Below are 20931 nucleotides of genomic sequence, written 5' to 3'. Positions count from 1 at the left end.
CCCCATTGGGTATCACTATTCTTCTCCTATATCTCTTTGACCTTGTCTCAATTTCCTTCTCTTTTCCTTCCGCCCAGGTTTTTCTCCGATCCTTTTCAATGTTTTTTCTCTCGTTCTCTGTCTTTTGTCCTCTTTCTTTATATTTATGTCATTTTGAAGGCAGCTGGGGTTTGGAGTTATGATGTATGGCTACAGAGGTTATTCTTATCTGCTCTCATATGGCAAAGCTGTTGCTGCCTCTAGCCAAGCTGTCATTGAGTTACTCTTACTCTCATCTTTGTCCTTTTCCTTTTAGCCACACGAGCAGTTTGCTGTAGACTGTAATATTTTGACAACTTTTGAATGGATTACCATTTGTGATAGTGAAGACACTCATGGTGCCCAGGGGATGTATCCTCATTGCTTCAGTGACCATGAGGTTGTCATTTGTGGGTTTAAAGGGAAGTGAATCCAAAACTATTGCTGTAAAATGTAAAATGTAAAAAAAAAAAACAGCTCTCACAATCTTCCAGTGTTAAAGAAAGTGAAAAAAGAATCCTGCATCCATCAAGTCCACATCAAGGAAGGAAGGAAGGAAAGAAAATGATTCGGCTGTTAGGTTGATTTAAAGGGGGCATGGCAGAAGGCAGGTGGAGTGCGGTTGGTGCATGAAGATAAATCTTGAGCAGGCTACATGACTTGACATGTTTGGGCTAGCGTGGTACATGAATGGACATTGTTGGTAGAAATCCCTAGCCTCTGTTTTTCGTGTCTGCTTTCCTCTCTCCCTTATTCGTGTTCATATTATTAAGGTGAAAGACGATGATTTTGATGATTGCTCCATACTGCTGCATATGTCTTCATCACCATGAACCTAGTGTCGCAAGCAAAGGTCAAAGAGGATGTGCCTCTCGGGTCCTGTCAAATCCTAATTTGCAACATCCTCCTGAGATCTTTCACTGTCCTGAACCGAAGCAGCCGCTCTCCTCTGTAATGTGTCGATTGACAGCGCAAGTTGCCACTGTCCAGGGAGAAGGGTCACAGATATTAATACATTTGATCGTCCAGAATTTATAACATGAATTGCTCGGAAGGAAGAGAGGACGCTGCGCCAAGTTCTTACTATTTCTTTTTTTACTTTTTACAGGAATCAAAATAAACATCGACTTTTGACATCTCCGCGATTTAAAAGAACATACTTATAAATACTTAACATACTTGAAAATGCTCTCATATTCAAATACCAAACATAGCTGCCTGGAATCTCCCCTGTATTTATATCAACAGGATGATTAATGAGGAAATGCAATAATGGCAACGCTTGTCACTTGATGGAGGTATTCTTAGAAGGTTGCTCCTCCTTGCATCATGTTGGTGGACGTCAAAGCCTCATGTTGAACTCCCTTTCCAGTGATATCTCCTGACCCACTATCCCCCTGCATCTATGTATGGTGCAGGCAGCACGGCTGTGTAAATATATGAGCTGATGAAGAATCTGCAGTCCGCTGACGCCGCTGCACAGAACCTGAGGCTGTAATGTCATGGATACTTGTGTTGATGTTTGGTTTGATGACGCAGGATGAAGGATACTTGAAATTATGTGAAGCACAGCTGAGTCATTCCGAGCCGTGAAGCACCTTCATCCAGGTTGTTTCACATTTTTACACGGACAAATTTCTGTTTGGTTCCGAATCAAAAGAGCAAATATGAGCCACTTTGTAGGAAACCGCTTTGTGAGTGGGGGTTTGGACCTGTTGGTCTCACTAACGTTCCAAAACAGGAAAAAAATCATCTCACTTCCTTAATATTCCTTCCCCGCCCACCTCATTTATTACCATCACTCACAAGGGGGCTAATTGATGAAATAGCTGCTAACAGGGACATTTAGAAATATGCGCTGCCCATAAAACTTTTCATCCAAGTGGAAAATTATGATGATTGTCAGTTTGAAAAGCTACTGGAAATATGAGCTGAGGCAGGGAGCGACAGTGTATTGGATTTAATGACCAGTCCAATATAGTATGTGTGTCATAAATATTGTAATAAATCAGACCATTAATCATGTTTATATTCACGTTAGAGCAGATGTATGGACTTCTACGTGTGCGGCTATGTTTCTTCGTCCCAGGTCTTAAAGTTTAAAACGTTTCAGTGTTTCTCTGGAGAATCTCCTTCTGTGAAGTCAGGCATCTTGTTTATTTCCTGATTTGTTGAGACTCATGCCAACCTCAGCCTCAGTGTCTGACGCCGTGTTCAATAGGAGTCGGAGAAAGGGAGATTCCCTCCTCTCCTACACTGGCGTGAACAATGCGGAGGCGGGCGGGCTGGGGGCATGCCATGGTGGTATAGACCTGGCCCACCCAGACTGTGGCCTGCTGTCCCTCTCAGTTGTTCAACCCCTGAGAGAACAAAGCCGACACAGGGAGGAAGGGGAACTTGGAGGTGGCTGTGGGGGGTGTACAGCTGTCACTCTATGGGAGACTGGTGGGAGAGACAGAGACACAGACAGAGAAACAGACAGAGACGGAGACAGACGGACACAGACAAAGAGAGAGCTTTCCTTTGATGACCTTGAGCCCAGTCTTTTCTCCATAGTTATGTGTCATGTGACTTTATATCACTTTATAGGGGATGAGAGTGAATTCTGAAACCGGCACATTGAAGCAGTACAAGAGATGATGGACAAAGGTTTTTTGCTGTGGTGCTTGTACAGCAAAAGAAAAGCACCTGTTTTCCACACAGTGTTAAGTCCACTGAGCAGGTCCAAGAAAATGGCAGATGTCACTTATTCCCATCTCCTCAGTCCTTTGACGACAGTGGTTATTACCATGTCGTCTGTTTGTTGGTTGGTTTATATGTTAGTTTGTCAGCAGCATTACACAAAAACTACTGAACAGATTTCCACGAAACCTGGTGGAGGGGGGATGGGACATAGGCCAACGACGAATGTTTTGAATGTTGGTGTCTATCCGGAGTTAGGGATGGATCCAGGATTTTTCTTTTTTTCACTTTCATTAACATTGCAAGATTTTTCAAACTTTGCATTGATTTCTCAGAGATGAATTCATGGATCTTGATGAAAAAATCTGTCATTTGTAGGGGATTGATATTTATGAGTGTGAGCAATTCGATGCAATACAAATAAACATCTGGAACTAGTGAATTTTAAATTTAAACTTAAATGTAAGGTTAAAGTTTATAGGTTTTTTTAAAGTTGACATATAGATAAAATTGAACTTTCTTTCTTTAATCACGAGCCACTGAAAAGTCCCTGAACATGTTTCCGTGGAAGACGTACAAGCCCCCTTATGTCATTTCATATAAGTCGCGTCACACCTGTGCCTCCAGTTCACACATATCAGTTCTCAATGTGACACACACACTTCATCAGCTCGGTTTTACAATCAGTCAATGCTCCACTTGTCTGTTTGAACCATTTCTCAAAAACCAGGAACTCAAAACCCAACAACTGTTTGGAAGAAGGAAAGTGACTCTTTACTTCACTTTTTATCAATTAAAAGAATGTGTTGATATATAATTATAGTGCTCAATTTGTGCCTAAAGAACGATGGAGTACTCGTGTTGTTCAGGTCTTATTTATTAAAAGCTCCATTGTTTTACTCCAGTGCAGAAACCTTAAACAGAGGAAGCTTTTTGTCTGGGCCGTGTTCTTTTGATAATCCTCTATAATCTCCGCTGATTAAACTTCTCCTCGTATCAGCTCAGAACGTGGCCGAGCGCCAGGACACACGTTCTCCTGCACAGAAACAATCTCATTATCGAAGCTCGTGCATCAGGTTGAAATGTAGAGATGAGAACTGGATTCTTCCTCGAGTGCAGATCGAGTCTTATCAGTCAAAACTTTCTTGATTGAAGAGAGTATAGCGACTCTATAGTTTCAAAACGACAGGCACACGTTTTCCAAACTTAATTCTTGCATGTCCCGTATCAACACTTGAGGAATTTGTGGTGAGCAAAAAGCAGACATGATACATTTCCCATATTTTTAGCCGTGACTGTTGGAAACCCGAGCGTGGTCGAGGGTGGGTGTGCCCGCTGGAGTCTGCTGCTCCCTGTCTCCTCCTCTTACATTCATATGTCTGTCTGTCTGTCTGTAGATGCACAGAAAAGACAGAAGGAGACGAAAACCCAGTCGCAACATGATGAATGAGTCCCCCCCCCATCTCAGCTCCCAAGAACCACCAGCAACAAATTATTACAGCTCGTTTAAAGGTTTATTGAAACTCTGTTTTTTGCTTCAGGGCGGGCCAACAGCAAAACAACCTTAAGACGAACAACCTAAACTCACCTACTCAAATTAAAGAAACTAAAAGACAAGTTACTAACCTAACTCCTAATTCAAAACCATCCATACCAAACCAGGCTGATACATCAAGCAACAGATCTTAACACATTTCACAAGTTATAATTCTGGCTTCTAATGTATAGAACAGTTGTCTTTTCGTGAGAAGAAATGGAAACGGGTCTTCCTGTTTTCTGCCCCATCCTCACATTTCCCAGGTGCTTCATTCCAGCGCGGTGCAGTTTTGTCATCCCCAAAATAAAAACTCTCATCGTTATCAGTTCCTCCTGATTGTGCTTTTGCTTTTTGGTGACATGTGGTTCGTCCGTGTTTTGCTCGGCTTCAGTTTTGACATGTGGGCTTGAGGAAGTGGCCCCTTTCCCATCGTGAATACCCACACTCAACCCCCCAGTGTTTTCATTCTCCCCACTCACGTAGCATAAAGAGCGCAGCCTCATTCTTCCTCACTGAGGCAAAACTGAGCTCAATGCCGGCGTATTGTGTGGACGGGCAGAAGCTCCTCTCTACGCTGTTTGTCATGTGCCTTTGACAAATGATGTCAAGTTCACCATTCAGGTTTTTAATTTCTGTGACATGATGTGCATCTCAGCACGTAGCAAATTATTAGTTTAGAAAAATAGGATCCAATGCCTGGAGCATGTCGCTGCCGAACTCAATGTTTCTGAAGTGTCTTGAACAGAGTTAGGTCAACTGGGCGGCTTCCAGTGTGACCAGCCGTGCAGGACTAAAGAGACACTACCCTCTCTAACCCCTCTGATTCAAAGAACCCTCTGAGCCTGACCCGTTTCACATCTCCCCTGTCACAGGTCACCAGGCTGGTCCCACCAGAGGATAAGACGTTTAAACCACTGTTGTTAAAAAATATATATGTTATCCAGCAGTATCCATAATCTTAAATATCTCTGAAGCAGTCAGTATCGAGTCTCTGACCAGAACGGAGCTGACAGTCTGAGGGATTACAGGAGTCATGAGATAGTGTGGATTAAGGACAGGATCGGGCCGATAGTTGTGGATCAGTGACGGTGATTCTGAGCTGCGGATGATTCATGTTGAGTGTTTTGTTCAGATGTGTGTTTTATGAGCGAGGCCTCCCTCACTGATATTGAAGAGGGACTACATGAAGGGGGCTTGCAACCTAGAACGGCACCTGAGTAGAGTGCATACCTTCCAACCGTCTGCTTAAATTCCATTAAGCATCACCGATCAGTACCTATGTCAAGACCCATCCCAAAATGTATTGGGTTCCTTCTTGGTCCCATCCTTCCGACAAATTTCGTGGAAATATTTTCAGTAGTTTTTATGTAATCCTGCTGAAAAACCAACCAACCAACGCATGGAGGTGAAAACGTAACCTCCTCTGTGATTTAGGTGATCAGATGATTTCAGTGTTACAGTAAATATGCTGCTGATTTTGTCAAAGAATAAAACTGTGGTAAGATGCAAGCAAACATGCAGATCTTTATTTATATAGCACATTTCATTCTAAAGAAGTTGTAACCACAAAACTATGTGGAAATTAAAGAGATAAACATTAGACAAAGAATCACAAACATTTTAAAGTAGGAATAAAATATGATTAAATAATATAATAATCAGACAAATACAATAATAACATACATAAAACCAAGAAAAGGAAATCAATATATAAAGGATTTAAACTACAAAAATACTATATTTATTAATACAATATATTTGTTAAATAATACATATCTAATAATAATAAGTATTAAAAATAAAAATATAATGATTGTGATTAAAACCAGCTAACCAGGCTATTGAAAGGTGCAGCTAAAAGTTTATTTTTAAAAGATGATGGTGCTCCTCTAATAAAGTTACCATATTCCAGTGTCTTGGGACATAAAAGCTATGTGGTCATATCAGTTTGAAGGAGGGAAGTAATCTGGCAAAAACCAGTCTGTCTTTACAGTCGCCTTTGAGGTCACTATCAGGGCAGAAAGCAGCTCACACTTTACTGTGTTGGAGTGGGAGAGCGACAGAGCGTGGACGAGATGAGGCTGAGTCACAAGAGGGGCCGCTCATTAATGAAGGAAAACAAACTCTGACAGACTTTTTCCATAAGCCGACAGTGCACCGAGTGTTCGTCGGAGAATCAGTGGAAACAGGAAGCAAAGTAACTCCTCCTGAGTCCCTGTGAAGTGAGTTCTAGGGAAGCCCTGGTATTAAGTTATCATGTTTCCCTTCCAGAATTAAAACGCCCTTTTGATTCCTTTCATCCTGCAGCAGATTGCACTTTACACGCCTCACTGACTCCTAATAAGAACTAAACAGGTTTGTTTCCTCCTGCAGCTGAGCAGGTCTTTCAAATGAGATGCTGAGGTCTTTAAGATTCCTTTCTCTCTTCAGGTGGAAACAAACTCAAGCCTCAGCCTTTCCGGCTCAACTGGGCCTGGATCTCTCTGGAGCAGGAATACTACCTGGTGGACGAGGACGCCAAATTCCTGGAGGTGACACTGAAGCGCAGAGGATACCTGGGGGAAACCTCCTTTGTCAGTAAGTGTGGAGACATTTTGAACTGAATAAATTTACTTTTTTATCATCGTCATTATTATTAACTTGAATTTTGGGAAATGAATGGAATTAAACGACTATATTTGAAATTAATGTTTGGATCACCTGTCATTATTTGAGGGGAAGTTGCAGAAATATGATTATATTCAACTTTTTTCATCGTAACTTTTCCTTATTTTCTAAGGCAGCTGGGATTTCTGTAGCATTTGTGTCACTGCTAAATTTATACGAAGGATAATGGCACTTTACAACCTGCCCTTATTAAACTGACAGTTTTACAAAGAATTGTTGCCCCTAAAACTGTTCCTTTCGACTATATAATGTAATTTATGTGTCATTTTAAAGGCCACACTTGCTGTAAAACGACCGTGTCAAGCCGCTCAATTAAAAAATCTGTGCAGATTCCCTAAAGGCTGCAGGATGTCCTCACTTCACCTCCATGGATAAACAGAAGAAAACTAAAAAAATCAACCCAATCTTTTGTTTCCTTGTTTAACTGGAGCTTTGTTTCCTCTCGTCTGTGCGACTGAGGTGTGATTGAGAGCACATGTCGTTCCCAGGAAAGGTCACATTGAAATGTCACCATGTTGGTGGCTGACACTTGCAGGCAACAGATTTATGACCACGCGCGGTTTGTCGCCATGTTCGCTTCTGTTTTTGAAGATGCAAAGGAGCAAATAAGGCGAGACAAAACAAACAGATTTTAACCTTTAAATCTCTTCTGTTCGAGAGGATACAGGTATAGTCAGTGTGATACGTGGTTTCAGACAACAGGTAGAATCTATAAGCTGTTCCTCTCACCTATACAATTAGAAAAGGTAGTTTACTGCACTAGTTTTTCAAATTTTGTGGACAACCCAACTCTTACGTTTTTCAGAAGAGTTGTACAAACTAATTATCTTTTGTTCCGTAAATTTCATAATAATTCACGAGTTCAACATATTAAGAATTCAATACGATAACAGCAGAATCAACTTTAAGCATTTGTTCTACTCACATACAGTTACTGGGTTTCCTCCCTGATAGTTTACATTACCATCTTTATTACAAGGCACATTCATCCGTTCATTTAGCACTTTTTCTGTCATCACAGCAGGCTGACTGAATAAAATTGCTGCCATATAGAAATATCCTGATAAGGTCAACAAGTCCCAACAAATAATCATAAATACTCACTTTAGTAAATCATACTTCACTCAAGGAGAACAAGAACGATGGTTTGTTCTGTTGACCCAATTTTTTGCAAAAATAACAAAATTCAAATGTGTGTTATGCCTCCTTAAGTTAAGTATTGAGGTCAACTTTATACTAAAAACTTAATAAAGTTAGTTGAAGCAATTATTTTGTGACATAAATCATTATTTCCATTATTTGACTATTTGGACTTGAATGAGTGAACAGTGCTCTGAGAAATCCCACAGCCACTTAAGTCAGAACCTGAATCTTCTTTTCTTCTTCGTCTCAAACTTATCTACCTCCCTCTCCCTCAGGTATTGCCACGAAGGATGGCACCGCCAAGAATGATAAGGACTTCCGTGGTAAAGCTCAGAAACAGGTTCAGTTCAACCCTGGTCAGACCACAGCGACTTGGAGGGTGAAGATCATCACCGACCAGGAGTTCGAGATCTCGGAGACCTTCGAGATACAGCTGTCCGACCCGGTAATGGCGGTGCTGGAGTTTCCAGACATTGCCACAGTGGAGATTGTGGATCCCGGAGATGGTGAGAATCTGATGTTTGACTTGTTTTAAAAGACGTTTTACTACCAAAAAATGAACTTGAGTAGATCTTAACACTTTTTATCTGTTTGTCGTCCAAAACAGAGTCGACGGTGTTTATTCCTCAAGCAGAGTTCAAGATTGAGGAGGATATTGGGGAACTGCTGGTACCAGTGAGACGCTCGGGAGACGCCAGCCAGGAACTCATGGTCGTTTGTTTCACTCAGCAAGGTGAGATGAACCTGAAGGAAGAGATAAGGGACCAAAATCACGTCACATATCCAAAATTCTAAGATCAAATCGTAAAAACCTGCATTAAGGATAATGACTTTATGATTTTCTCCATTTTTGATAGCTACTGTTAACAATGTATTTCTATTTAATGACCCAGTATCCCTCTCTAATCCCATAATTCCTCAGCCACGGCCACCGGCACCATGCCCAGCACTGTCCTGTCCTACTCCGATTACATCACGCGGCCTGAGGACCACACCAGCGTGCTGCGGTTCGACAAAGACGAGCGTGAGAAACTCTGTCGCATCATCATCATCGACGACTCGCTGTATGAGGAGGAGGAGAGCTTCAACATCAGCCTCAGCATGCCCATGGGCGGCCAGGTGGGCGCCAACTTTCCATCCGCCAGGGTCACCATCTTGGCAGACAGCGATGATGGTGAGTAGAGTGGCAATAGACAGATAGATAGATAGATAGATAGATAGATAGATAGATAGATAGATAGATAGAAACAATTACTCGTACAGTTATTTACAGCAGACAGATGGATGGATGGACAGACAGAGGGGCAGATATAGTTTTAAAGTTATTTCAGTTGTTGGTCTTTGTTTTGGATTCAGGTACTTATGGAAATATGAGGTCGGAGACACATGGCGTCATGTGCTGTTGTTACGCTCTTTGTCCACATTGTCATTTTGGTATCTGCACATTATTAATAGAATCAGCACCGTAACCACAGCTCCCAAAAACAAAAGCCCTCCTGGATACTGCACTTATGTCAAAGGCTTGACTGTATTTTCAGCTCCATTAACTTTTCCAATGGCTCAGACGATAACTCCTCTGTTTACACACCCTGCTTCATTCATCCACTACGCTCTGCCTGCGTCAGTCTGTCTGTCTGGCTGAGTGTTAGAAACACGATGACAATAGGCAGGTATTGAGATGGAGAATGGCGGCCTCGGCGAACGTTGGCCCACATCTGCACATCTGACAGATAAAAGGGCTTTGAACCTCGCCGTGTTCCTGGAGCGACCCCCCGTCCTAATTGGCATTCAGAGGAGCTCAGGGGGAAACACAGGGCATCCCTTTGTCTGCGGGGACCAAAAGGCAGGTGGTGGAGAAAGAGGGACTATTGTGCAGGGAATCCAAATGACTGGCATGTTTTTGCGCTCTTCCTCTGTTTGATGGTATTCACCACAATGCTGCTAAAGATATACGACTACCTGCATTTCCATTTTCAACCTGAGAAGGAATGCTGTGTTTTTTTCCTCTTGTCTTAACAATATTGACAAACTGTAGCCCCTCAAATCCTGACAATCCTTTAGGTCCTTCTCGTCTTTCTTTCTTTTGCCAGTTTTATTTTGTTTTCCTCACATTCCCGCCACCTTTTCACCGAAGCTAATTTCCTGCACTTGCCTCTTGTAGCGACAGACCCTCCCGCAGAACAAGCATCCCTCCCATGCAATTTGGAGCAGAAGCACAATTGACATTTTATGTATAAATAATCAGCGTGCATTCCCAGACATGTGAAGAGACAAGAGAAGACTCCTCAGTGTAAACCTCTATTGTGATGCTACTTCTTGGTGGGTCCTGAGGTAACACCCCCACCATAAATCGCGTTCTGTGTGTGTGTGTGTGTGTGTGTGTGTGTGTGTGTGTGTGTGTGTGTGTGTGTGTGTGTGTGTGTGTGTGTGTGTGTGTGTGTGTGTGTGTGTGTACAGCCATCTGCCTGTCTGTGTAAACTTGGGGTCTGGAGCCTCGCCAGCATCGGGCCTCTTTTGTTACTGTATTTGTCTGCCTCTTCCTCCCGCTGATCTTTAAGGTTGCCATGTTGGCTCTAGTTTCCCCCCCACACAACCCCTCTGGTACTAAGTAGCTGTCTTAGAGGGTGAAAGACATTGAACATTTGCCAGAAATCCTTCCCTCAGCATCAGTTGTCTGTCGGCGTATCAGTCATCTTCTAAATAAATCCGCTAAAGATCCGCCACTGCTGCTCAAGCACTAATGCCGAGAGTATTAAAGCTTAAATATAACGTAACAACACCACAAGTAAAGAGGAGTGATAAAGTCAACAAAAGGGAGACAGTAAAGTCAGTTAAACGGCAATATCCATTTAAAGTTTGCAAATATTAGCTCATATTAGCTCCCTCGTCAAATCAGAGCAAGTAAGGCTGCAGAAGTGAAACCATTGTGTATTCAACTTAGCAAGACTGTGTTTTATTGCATATGAATTAATCTCTTCACTTGTAATCAGAAAGGTTTTATGATTCAAAGGTGCATATATACATACATACATACATACATACATACATACATACATACATACATACATACATACATACATACATACATACATACATACTTACATACATACATACTTACATACATACATAAATACTTACATACATACATACTTACATACATACTAACACAGCAATAGCAAATGACAATATTTCAATGGAAAGTTGACTTTTCACCTTCTGTAGCAAGTAATTAAGGAACCATTTACTAATAAGACATAATTTATAATGGGTTTCAGTAATGGAACTAATGGTTTTATTAGTAGTTAATGAATGATTTATCCTAATGCTTTGACAATTAGTTAAAAGTCATTAAAGTTGACAAACTTCGAGGATGACAGCTTTTTAAACATTCTGATGCCTTTCTCTTCTAATTCATTGTGAGATTCATCAAGGTAAATTAATACAAACATCCTCTATTGGGGATTTTTCTTCTTTTATACCTGCAGAATTAATGTCATATTAGAAAGTGAGAAACCCTCTGTAATTAATTATGCATTATTACCAAAAATTTAAGGTATTAAGTAAACTAGGTAGTTTTCTCACAATAATAATCTTAAACTTAATGATGGTTTACAGCTGATCTATAAAGCATTAGTAAACAATTTGCAGAAAATAAATAACACTGACAAAGATTACACTGCAGATTTCTCTGTGTTTTCTTTCTTTTTTGCCCTTTCCTCCCCTCACCGTTTAAAGCCGGGGCCCGAATCTATAGGTCTATCAGCTCGATCTTTAAGACCACTGGCTGGAAAGAGTGTGATGAAAACAAACTTTATTCCTTAGTGAAGAGAGATGAATTGACAGTGAGTTCCAGGGGTCTGAATTCTTGCCCTCTCCCTTTGCAAAGTGTAAGGTTGCCCCTGCCTCTGTCTCTGTCTCTGCCAACCCCCACTCCTCTTTCTCCATAGTGCTTATCTGCTGCTCTATCTGTAGAACTTCCTGTCGCTCATGCATCATCCTGAGTGCACACACACACACACACACACACACACACACACACACACACACACACACACACACACACACACACACACACACACACACACACACACACACACACACACACACACACACACAAGCACACACCTTAATGTTCAGGTTCAACTCAGCCCTTTGGCGTTGAGTTGAGATGGAGCGGTCTGGACTCAGAGGAGATGGGGTGATGGGAGAGGAAGGTGGAAGGAGGACAGGATAGGAGGGATGACAGCTCTCTTCCTGTGCTGACTCAGAAATGAAGGAGGTTGCTCGGCTCAGTCAATCTGGGCCCGATCACAAAGCCACAAAATATGTTGATGTACTGAGAAACCAACCAAGTAGCAAGTTGATTAACAGTTTATGAGGCTCTGCCCATCCATGTCTCATCTTTTATTCATATCCCACAGAGCCCTCGCTGTACTTTGGGGAACCAGAGTATATTGTAGACGAGAGTTCAGGCTACGTCGAGGTGAAGGTTTGGAGGACAGGGACTGATCTGTCCAAGACGGCCACTGTCACCGTGCGCTCCAGAAAGAGTGAACCCGTCTCTGCAGAAGGTGAAATCAGCCGCACTTTGACAAACACAACACTCACTCGGTTATGTGCATTGCCTCGTTAATCAACGACCTTCCTCTCCATTTCCATCCCGCAGCCGGACTCGACTACGTCGGCATTAGTCGCAACCTCGACTTCGCTCCCGGAGTGACGATGCAGACGTTCAGAGTGACCATCCTGGACGACCTGGGTCAGCCGGAGCTGGAGGGGCCAGAGACCTTTGACCTGGTGTTACGGATGCCCATGAATGCCGTGCTAGGAGAACCAAGCAAGACCACCATCACCATCAATGATAGCGTCACTGACTGTAAGTGTCAAATACACATATCCGGAAGTTGGTAATAGTGTATTTTATCCCCCTATTTAGCAGTATTATTTAAGCAGTAAGTAAATGCTCAGTATACCACACTAGTATATAGTTGAAGGTACACACAAGAACATTGTTATAAATTTGTTATAAATTCGTTTTTATCAAGTTATTATACATTGCTCTCCAGTTTTCTCTTGTACCTTTACAAATAACAAACTACAAGACATGTACATATTGACTTATAATAATTTAAATATCTGTCATGAAATATTTATAAACAGTTAATATTTATATAATCCTTAACTAGTGTCATTACAAATAGTAATAGCAGTTATATTTGTTGACAACTACTCAATCAAACACTTTGAAATGTCCTTATATCTGCTTATAATAATGCGTGTGCTTAGAGAGTAATTCAAATACAGAAAAATTAATTTGTGCAAATTGCCATCACTATAGATGCTCTTGTAACAAGCTGATTATTGTCCTTGCAGTGCCGAAGGTTCAGTTTAAAGAAGGCAGCTACAAGGTGGATGAGTCTGACAGTGAGGTAAAAGCCATAGTGTACCGCAGTGGAGACATCAGCCTCGTGTCCACGGTGCGCTGTTACACCCGCCAGGGCTCTGCTCAGGTCATGATGGACTACAGTGAGAGGCCCAACACCGATGCATCCATCATCACCTTCCAACCAGGTGAGACTCGCCTCCTCTCCAGCTTTTAAATCTGTTCCATTGCAGCACTTCACTGACTCTGTTAACATTTGTCCTCCAGGTGAGACAGAGAAGCCGTGTGTGGTCAGCCTGATGGACGACACCGTCCACGAGGAGGACGAGGAGTTCCGCCTGGTCCTGGGATCTCCGAAGAGCAAGTCTCCGTACGGAGCCTCTGTCGGGGAGCAGAAGGAGGCGCTGGTCACAGTCACAGATGAGAAAGACAGTGAGTGATTTACATATTTAAGATTCCCAGAAACAAGCAAACCACTCGTGTTGTTCTGTTTTGTGATTAACATAATATCGATGGTGGTTTTTGCTCACGAGTTCCCTCTGTTTCCTCATCCAGAGCCCATCATCCGTTTCGCTGAGATCAAGTACAGTATTCGTGAACCCCAGGTCAAAGGTGATGTGGCGATAGTGAAGATTCCTATCCTGCGTATCGGAGACACATCCAAGGTCTCAGTAGTGAGGGTGCACACCAAAGACGGCTCTGCGACCTCTGGGGAGGACTACAACCCGCTGTCAGAGGGTAAGAACCCGCTCAAGGCCTCCTGTCGCAATTTTATGTTGGAGATTTGATCTTTTGGCTCGTTCCTCACTCCTTTGCCTGGGTTTCTAAGATGTTGAGTTCAAGGAGGGTGAGAAGGAACACTTTGTGGAGATCGAGATCCTCTACGACGGTCAGAGAGAGATGAGAGAGGCCTTCATCGTGCACATGAAGCCTGACGACAACATGGTGGCTGAAGTACAGGTGAGACAATGGCAGACACACAATCAGACACACACACACAATCAGATGTAAATCCTCAAATCCTGCATGTGCACATGTACAGTGCTGTATATCTACACACGTGAGCGTGCGCCCTGTCATGTCAGCCCCATGTTTAAATAGCCAGGCAGCAGCTGGCATTGCTGTCAGCAAGCCCGAACCACAGAGTTATATAAAAAGCTTGTCCGGTTGGAATGAGATGCTGAGGGGAATGTCCCAGCAGAGCCAAACAGTAGACGAACCTATAAACAGAACCGTGATATTCTAACCCTGTGCTCCACATCAGGCAGGTACTGTTCACGTGACAGAAATAGCTTTGTCTCTGGCTAAATTGTCTTGAGCTTTTATGGTAGATGACAAAAAATGGCTTATTGGCATCCAAAACAATCCTCATAACCAAGGATTTTTCATCTTAATCTGAACCAGAAGAGACGTGTAGATAATCGTGCCGATGTTTTGGGTCATATCTCAATCAACACACAGACCAGAAGAGCTCTGTGCAGGAGGAATCTAAATTTAAAGTTTATCAGACCCATGACCTAAGAGTTACGACCCTGTAAGACGATCATGCAGCTGCAGCACCACGTACGCTGTATGTGTGAAATGCCGTAAAATTGTGTGGGATAGCTCAGAGTTAATATCGCATGTTAAGTTGGCTGTAAAATGCACAATGTACTGAAAGGTAATTGCTTTTATATACTGGCTGCCAATCTTCAGGAAAATGGTATAGTTAGTAAAAAAACAAACTATTAAACTAACTTTGTTCTCATCATTTTGTGAGAAAAACTTCATGATTTGTTAGAGGGGGAATATCAAGACCAGCCTCTCGTCTTTGGTAAAATGACTTGTTGACTTGTTAAGTTATATTTTGAGAGTTACAGTATGCAGGTGAAACTGATTCATAGATGACTACACAGTCGCAGAATCAGCATAAAACTGTAACCTCACTGGCAGAGGTCACAGCTTCATTTAAAATGTTGGCCAGTTTTTAAAGTTGACAGCCTGCTAACTTTCTTCTCCTCGCCAGATGAACAAAGCCATCGTCTACATTGAGGAGATGGACAGTGTAGCAGACGTCACCTTCCCTGCAGTGCCGCAGGTGGTCTCCCTGCTCATGTACGATGACACTGTGAAAACCAAAGACAAGCCCCAGCCACAAAACGGATACCCTGTTGTTTGTGTGACGGTGAGTGGGATGCTGCTGCTTCACTTTCTGTTCATCATTTAGAAAATACAGAACTTGAATGGTTGTTTAAAAATATATGTTAATCCACCATCTGTTTTTCTTCTTTTTTGTCAGGCCTGCAACCCTAAGTACAACGACTTTGACAAAACTGGCTCCATCTGCTCTTCGGAGAACATCAACGACACCCTCACCCAGTACCGCTGGCTGGTCAGCGCTCCCACCGGGTCCGATGGTGTGACCAGCCCCATGAGGGAGGTGGACACCAACACTTTCTTCACCAACACCAAGTCCATCACCTTTGATTCAATCTACTTCCAAGCCGGCTCCAGGGTTCAATGTGCGGCGAGAGCCTTCAACGCCAACGGAGACGCAGGCCTGGAGCTGTCCAGTCCCATAGCTGTGATCAGCAAGGAGGAGGGTGAGCGGAACGTAGAGGAGACTCCGGTGAAAAGTGTTGTGCTGATATGGAGATAATTGCTTTAACTGACTTTAACTCTTGGCAGGTATGTGTCAGCCTCGCGTCCAAGGGACGGTCGGAGCCGAACCTTTCTCTGCTAAGATCCGTTACACCGGCCCAGATGACCCAGACTTCCCCAACCTCATCAAACTAACTGTCAACATGCCTCACATGGATGGTAAGCTTTCAACATAGGATCATTATTAGTTATTAATCTGAAGTAAACCCTGATAACAACAAGCTTCCTGCTCTCGACAGGCATGTTGCCGGTGATCTCCACACGCCATATGTCCAACTTCGAGCTCACCCTGAGCCCGGACGGCACACGTGTGGGAAACCACCGCTGCTCCAACTTACTGGACTTCAATGAGATCCAAACGGGCCACGGCTTCATCACCGACGCCACAAAGAACCCGGAGATCATCGGCGAGACCTCACCCTACCAGTACAGCAACATCATGCGTTCGGCCAACTCTCTGCGCTTCTACAGGAACCTCAACCTGGAGGCCTGCCTCTGGGAGTTCACCAGCTACTACGACATGTCGGAGCTTCTGAATGACTGCGGAGGCTCCATCGGCACAGATGGACAGGTCGGAAATACATAGAGGAAAAACAGTTTTCACATCTTCACTTGAAAGGGCAAATTACATCCATGTACATTTTTCCATGCACATCCAACACTAGTTATTTCTTACATTTTCACTGCTAGTTTTTTATATGTATTTTATTATCTTAACTTTGTCGTTTTTTCTATCAATTGCTTCATTAGTCTCTAAATGAATAAATAACAACACCTGGAGGAAATGATTGTATCTTATTTGTTGGAGTACAAACTTCTTACAGCTTTCTCCAAATTGTCTCTTGTCTTCCCTCTTGTTCAGGTGCTGAACCTCGTCCAGTCCTACGTCACCTTGCGTGTCCCACTCTTCGTGTCCTACGTCTTCCACTCTCCCGTGGCTGTGGGAGGCTGGCAGCATTTCGACCTGCAGTCCGAGCTCAAACTCACCTTCGTGTACGATACGGCTATTCTGTGGCAGGACGGAATCGGCAGCCCTCCTGAGTCTGAGCTGCAAGGTACGTCCTCCCCTAGGAACCATGCGGCTCCCGGTTGGTGGCATTTGTTTAGCACTGTAAAACTATACTCTCTGTTCTCATAGGAGCCATGTACCCCACCAGCATGCGGATAAATGAGGAGGGCCGTCTGGTTGTCCACTTCAAGACCGAGGCTCGCTTCAGGGGACAGTTTGTGATGTCTCATCCAGGTAGAGAGCTGCTGACATGCACGCACACACACACACACACACACACACCCATCCACACCCTAAACCTATTCTGTGGGGTCATTCTATACAAGCAGCCACATATTGGATTACCCTGTGGCCCACATCCCCTCTTCATCTATTCCTGGAGTTCCACATTGGGGGTCCTTCCTGTGTTTAAGTGCCAGAGGTCATTTCAGCAAATGTCAAAATCACCCTGCAGCGTTTACAGTTAGGAAGCAAGTGGCACAAACAATACAAAAAGGTCACTCTATAAATACCAAAAAAAGATGGACACACAGCCGCAACGTTAACGCAGCGTAGAAGATTCATGACAGTGTATACGCTTGTTTTCAGGGAGCAGCGTGTCCTCCATGGTGATGTGCGCCGACCACCCCGGGCTGACGTTTACCCTCGGCCTCGTCAGGACTGAGCCCACCTACAACCAGCCAATGCAGCAGTGGAGCTTCGTCTCAGACTTTGCTGTGAGTCGTCGCTGAGAAAGAAAAATCCCACTGTAAAGCAGACTTCACACACTTAACACCAAGCGCTAACATTGTTCCCGTGTGACGTGCTCTGTAGGTGCGAGATTACTCTGGAACCTACACGGTGAAGATGACCCCCTGCATCGCCTCCCCCAACGGAGAGTTCAGCATCCCTCCTGTCTGCCACCCAAGAGAGCCTCTGACCTTTGACATGGACATTCGCTTCCAGCAGGTTCGTCTGGACATCCTGACATAAATCCCCCCCATTATATATTTCTTTTACATCAGTGAGAGCACCGATTTTTAATGAGGACACTGCAATGCCACCTTAACAATCATTTAGACTTTCATATAAGTTGAATATGGCTTTATTGTTTTCCCGGATTAGTCGGCAAGTCTGAAATATCAAAATACCTCAAATCTAATTGGAATATATTTCACAAAACAAAGGTTACATCATCTTGCTCCCAATGGTTTTAGAATGAACAAATACATCTACGACACTAGAAGGGCACAAGGGAAAGGGCTCATCTCATCATGAAATGCTAAGAAAGTTAAAGAAAGTGAAAAGAAAAATCTTGGATTCACCCCTTGTCCCATGTCCCGTCTCTCCAACAAGTTTTTTTTAACCCATTGCTTATTGCTGTTTATTTCCTAAACACTGATCTGGTCTGGGTATGATCACCCGTGTCGTGTGTTCCAGGTGAGCGACCCGGTTGCAGCAGAGTTCAGCCTCAACACTCAGATGTTCCTGTTGTCCAAGAAGGAGTTGTGGTTGTCCGATGGCTCCCTGGGCTTCGGAGAGGGGACTGATGCTGCTTTCTCAGACGGTACGACAACGCTGCCACCCAGGGGCCTTAAGTCAAATTACAGCTCATGACCCTAAGAGAATCCCATATTACAGTCCCTCTTACCATTCCACCTGTTCTTTTGCTTCAGGCTCCATGATCTACGGCCGTGTGATGGTGGACCCGGTCCAGAATCTGGGCGACTCGTTCTCCTGCAGCATCGAGAAAGTTTTCCTCTGCACAGGAGCAGACGGTTACGTTCCCAAATACAACCCAACCAACAAGGAGTATGGCTGCCTGGCAGACGCTTCAACTCTGCTTTACAGATTCAAGATTCTGGTAAGATGGGACAGGACAACGCTTTGGGTTGTGTTGTTGAAGCCAAACGAGCTGGATCTCATTCCTGATTTCTGTGTGTGTTGCTCTGCAGGACAAGGCCCAGCCGGACACTCAAGCTTCAGCGTTTGGCGATGTCGCTTTTAAGGCCACACTGGCCCAAGACACAGCTGGAGCTCTGTCTTTGGTCAGACAGCCGGGGTCAGACGGGTTCACGCTGTCGTCATCTCCACTTTTCCAGGTCTTTGAATACTTACGATATTCATGAGTTGCACATTAACACGTAGACATAGAAGGATCAAGCTGAACTATCTTTCTTCCCCAGGTGGCTGCCGGTCGAGAATGGTTCATCCACACTATCTACACCGTCCGCTCCAAAGAAAACGCCAACCGTAACATCGGCAAGCGTAGTGTGGAGTACCTCCATCACAGCGTGTCCTCCGCTGAGCAGCCCCACACTCGCCACCGCCGCGCCGCCCCCGCTCTCTCTAGCCCCAATGTGCCCCAGGACATCGGTGTCGACAACAACCGTGGCACCAACATGCAGCACATCGCTCTGGACCGGGCGGACCGCATGGTGGTCAGCCAGCGCCAGCCCTGGTCCCCAAACCACGACGCTCTCCTGGAGCGCCCCCAGCTGGAGAGCTCTGGTAGGGAGCCGGCCGACACCTCCACCCTGCCCATGTTGGTGGGGCTCATCGGCCTGGTCCTGCTCGTCTGCCTCATCGCCACCGTCGTCATTCTGCTGCTGCGACGCAAGAGGCGGGAAAAGAGCAGCCAGTTCCCGCCGTACACCACCTCATCTTCTTCTGCGTACGGGGGCCACAGCCAGGGCCCAGCGGGCATGTGGAGCAGCTCAGACAGCTCTGAGGTCTAGATGTGGACCACCTCAAACACCTGCCTGCTATTTAAAAATAAAAGACTATTGTAGTCTCCCTCACCAATGTGCCTTCAATGCCCAACTCTCGCAGCACTGAGGAGCCAAGAACAACCAGGTGGACAGCACAGTACGTGTGTGTGGCCCACGCACAGAGGAAGCACCAGTGTTCTTACTGATCTCTGATGGTGGTTAGTTCTTGCTGTAATGTATTATAGGTTATTGCCTATTCTGAATCATGGATGTATGTAGAGGCCTTTAAAAATATTCCCCAGCTTTACCGGTTGCCAAGTTGTAAAATATCCCTCTTTATTCAATGTCTGCAAGTGCATGAAAATCCCAATTTACTGAATGCAATTATTTACCAAGTAAAAGGCAACCATTAAGTGAAACATTTTCTATGTTCCTCCTTTAAAAATAATTAGTTTACCAAGTTTTTTTTTTTATTACTGTAATTCACTGTGTTCATTTATTTGTTTTGTCTAGAGCAAAAGCAGATTGAATGTTAGTTGACCTTAAAGAATGATGTGATAAATGATTGTTAATATTGCTGTTGTGTCTGTTGTGCTTTAAGAAGCCTTCAGTATACCTGCCCACCGCTGACTTAACAATATCACTATGGTGTCACTGAAAGGGATTTTTAAATGTCATCTTTTGTCTTGAGAATGCAGATTTTTAAACATTTTTTCAGGTTAATGTGGCTGAAGTCGGATGCAAAAACAATCTGTGTACATTTCACAGCAGGACTAAAGGTATTACAACCTGGTGAAACTTGAAGAATCATGAACTTTACTTATTTCTAGTTTGTCAGTCAAGTTCTGAGAAAAAACAAGTGCAGTATCAAACATTATGAATATTCCTCTACAGTATATTTGAACGTGCTAATTGTTAGAATTTTATGGCTTTTTAATTTTGTGTCAGTTTCTAGTGTTTGGATGTTTGTACACTTCAACTGCCAAATATAAATGTTCATTTTTTGAATCGGTGTCTTATTTAATATAGTGCACACACTTTTTTAAAAAAGGGGGGAGGTTTATTTCTGATGTTTCAAAAGACATTTTCTACTTCACATAGGAAGATAAAAGAACAAATGTTTTTCTTAAAAAAAAAAAAAAGGTACATATCGTTTCAAGCA

General features: G+C 43.6%; 1 protein-coding gene across 1 annotated transcript in view; it reads left to right on the top strand.

Annotated features, from left to right (window-relative positions):
• Positions 1–20777, top strand: part of frem3 (Fras1 related extracellular matrix 3) — a 31570-nt gene extending 10793 nt beyond the window's left edge. The window contains exons 3-24 of the mRNA XM_035176324.2: positions 6668–6814; positions 8323–8553; positions 8655–8780; positions 8970–9221; positions 12469–12618; positions 12714–12923; positions 13421–13618; positions 13698–13862; positions 13986–14168; positions 14260–14390; positions 15436–15594; positions 15709–16012; positions 16098–16229; positions 16310–16641; positions 16933–17125; positions 17209–17313; positions 17668–17795; positions 17893–18027; positions 18499–18625; positions 18735–18922; positions 19014–19160; positions 19245–20777. Of these exons, the coding sequence (XP_035032215.1) occupies positions 6668–6814; positions 8323–8553; positions 8655–8780; positions 8970–9221; positions 12469–12618; positions 12714–12923; positions 13421–13618; positions 13698–13862; positions 13986–14168; positions 14260–14390; positions 15436–15594; positions 15709–16012; positions 16098–16229; positions 16310–16641; positions 16933–17125; positions 17209–17313; positions 17668–17795; positions 17893–18027; positions 18499–18625; positions 18735–18922; positions 19014–19160; positions 19245–19796 (4295 nt within the window). The 3' untranslated portion in view covers positions 19797–20777. The remainder of the gene's footprint in view (positions 1–6667; positions 6815–8322; positions 8554–8654; positions 8781–8969; positions 9222–12468; positions 12619–12713; positions 12924–13420; positions 13619–13697; positions 13863–13985; positions 14169–14259; positions 14391–15435; positions 15595–15708; positions 16013–16097; positions 16230–16309; positions 16642–16932; positions 17126–17208; positions 17314–17667; positions 17796–17892; positions 18028–18498; positions 18626–18734; positions 18923–19013; positions 19161–19244) is intronic.
• The last annotated feature ends 154 nt before the right edge of the window (positions 20778–20931 follow it).

The sequence above is a fragment of the Hippoglossus stenolepis genome, chromosome 2, assembly GCF_022539355.2.
Source record: "Hippoglossus stenolepis isolate QCI-W04-F060 chromosome 2, HSTE1.2, whole genome shotgun sequence".
NCBI classification, from domain to species: Eukaryota; Metazoa; Chordata; class Actinopteri; order Pleuronectiformes; family Pleuronectidae; genus Hippoglossus; species Hippoglossus stenolepis.
This window is presented reverse-complemented; position numbering and strand designations above follow the sequence as displayed.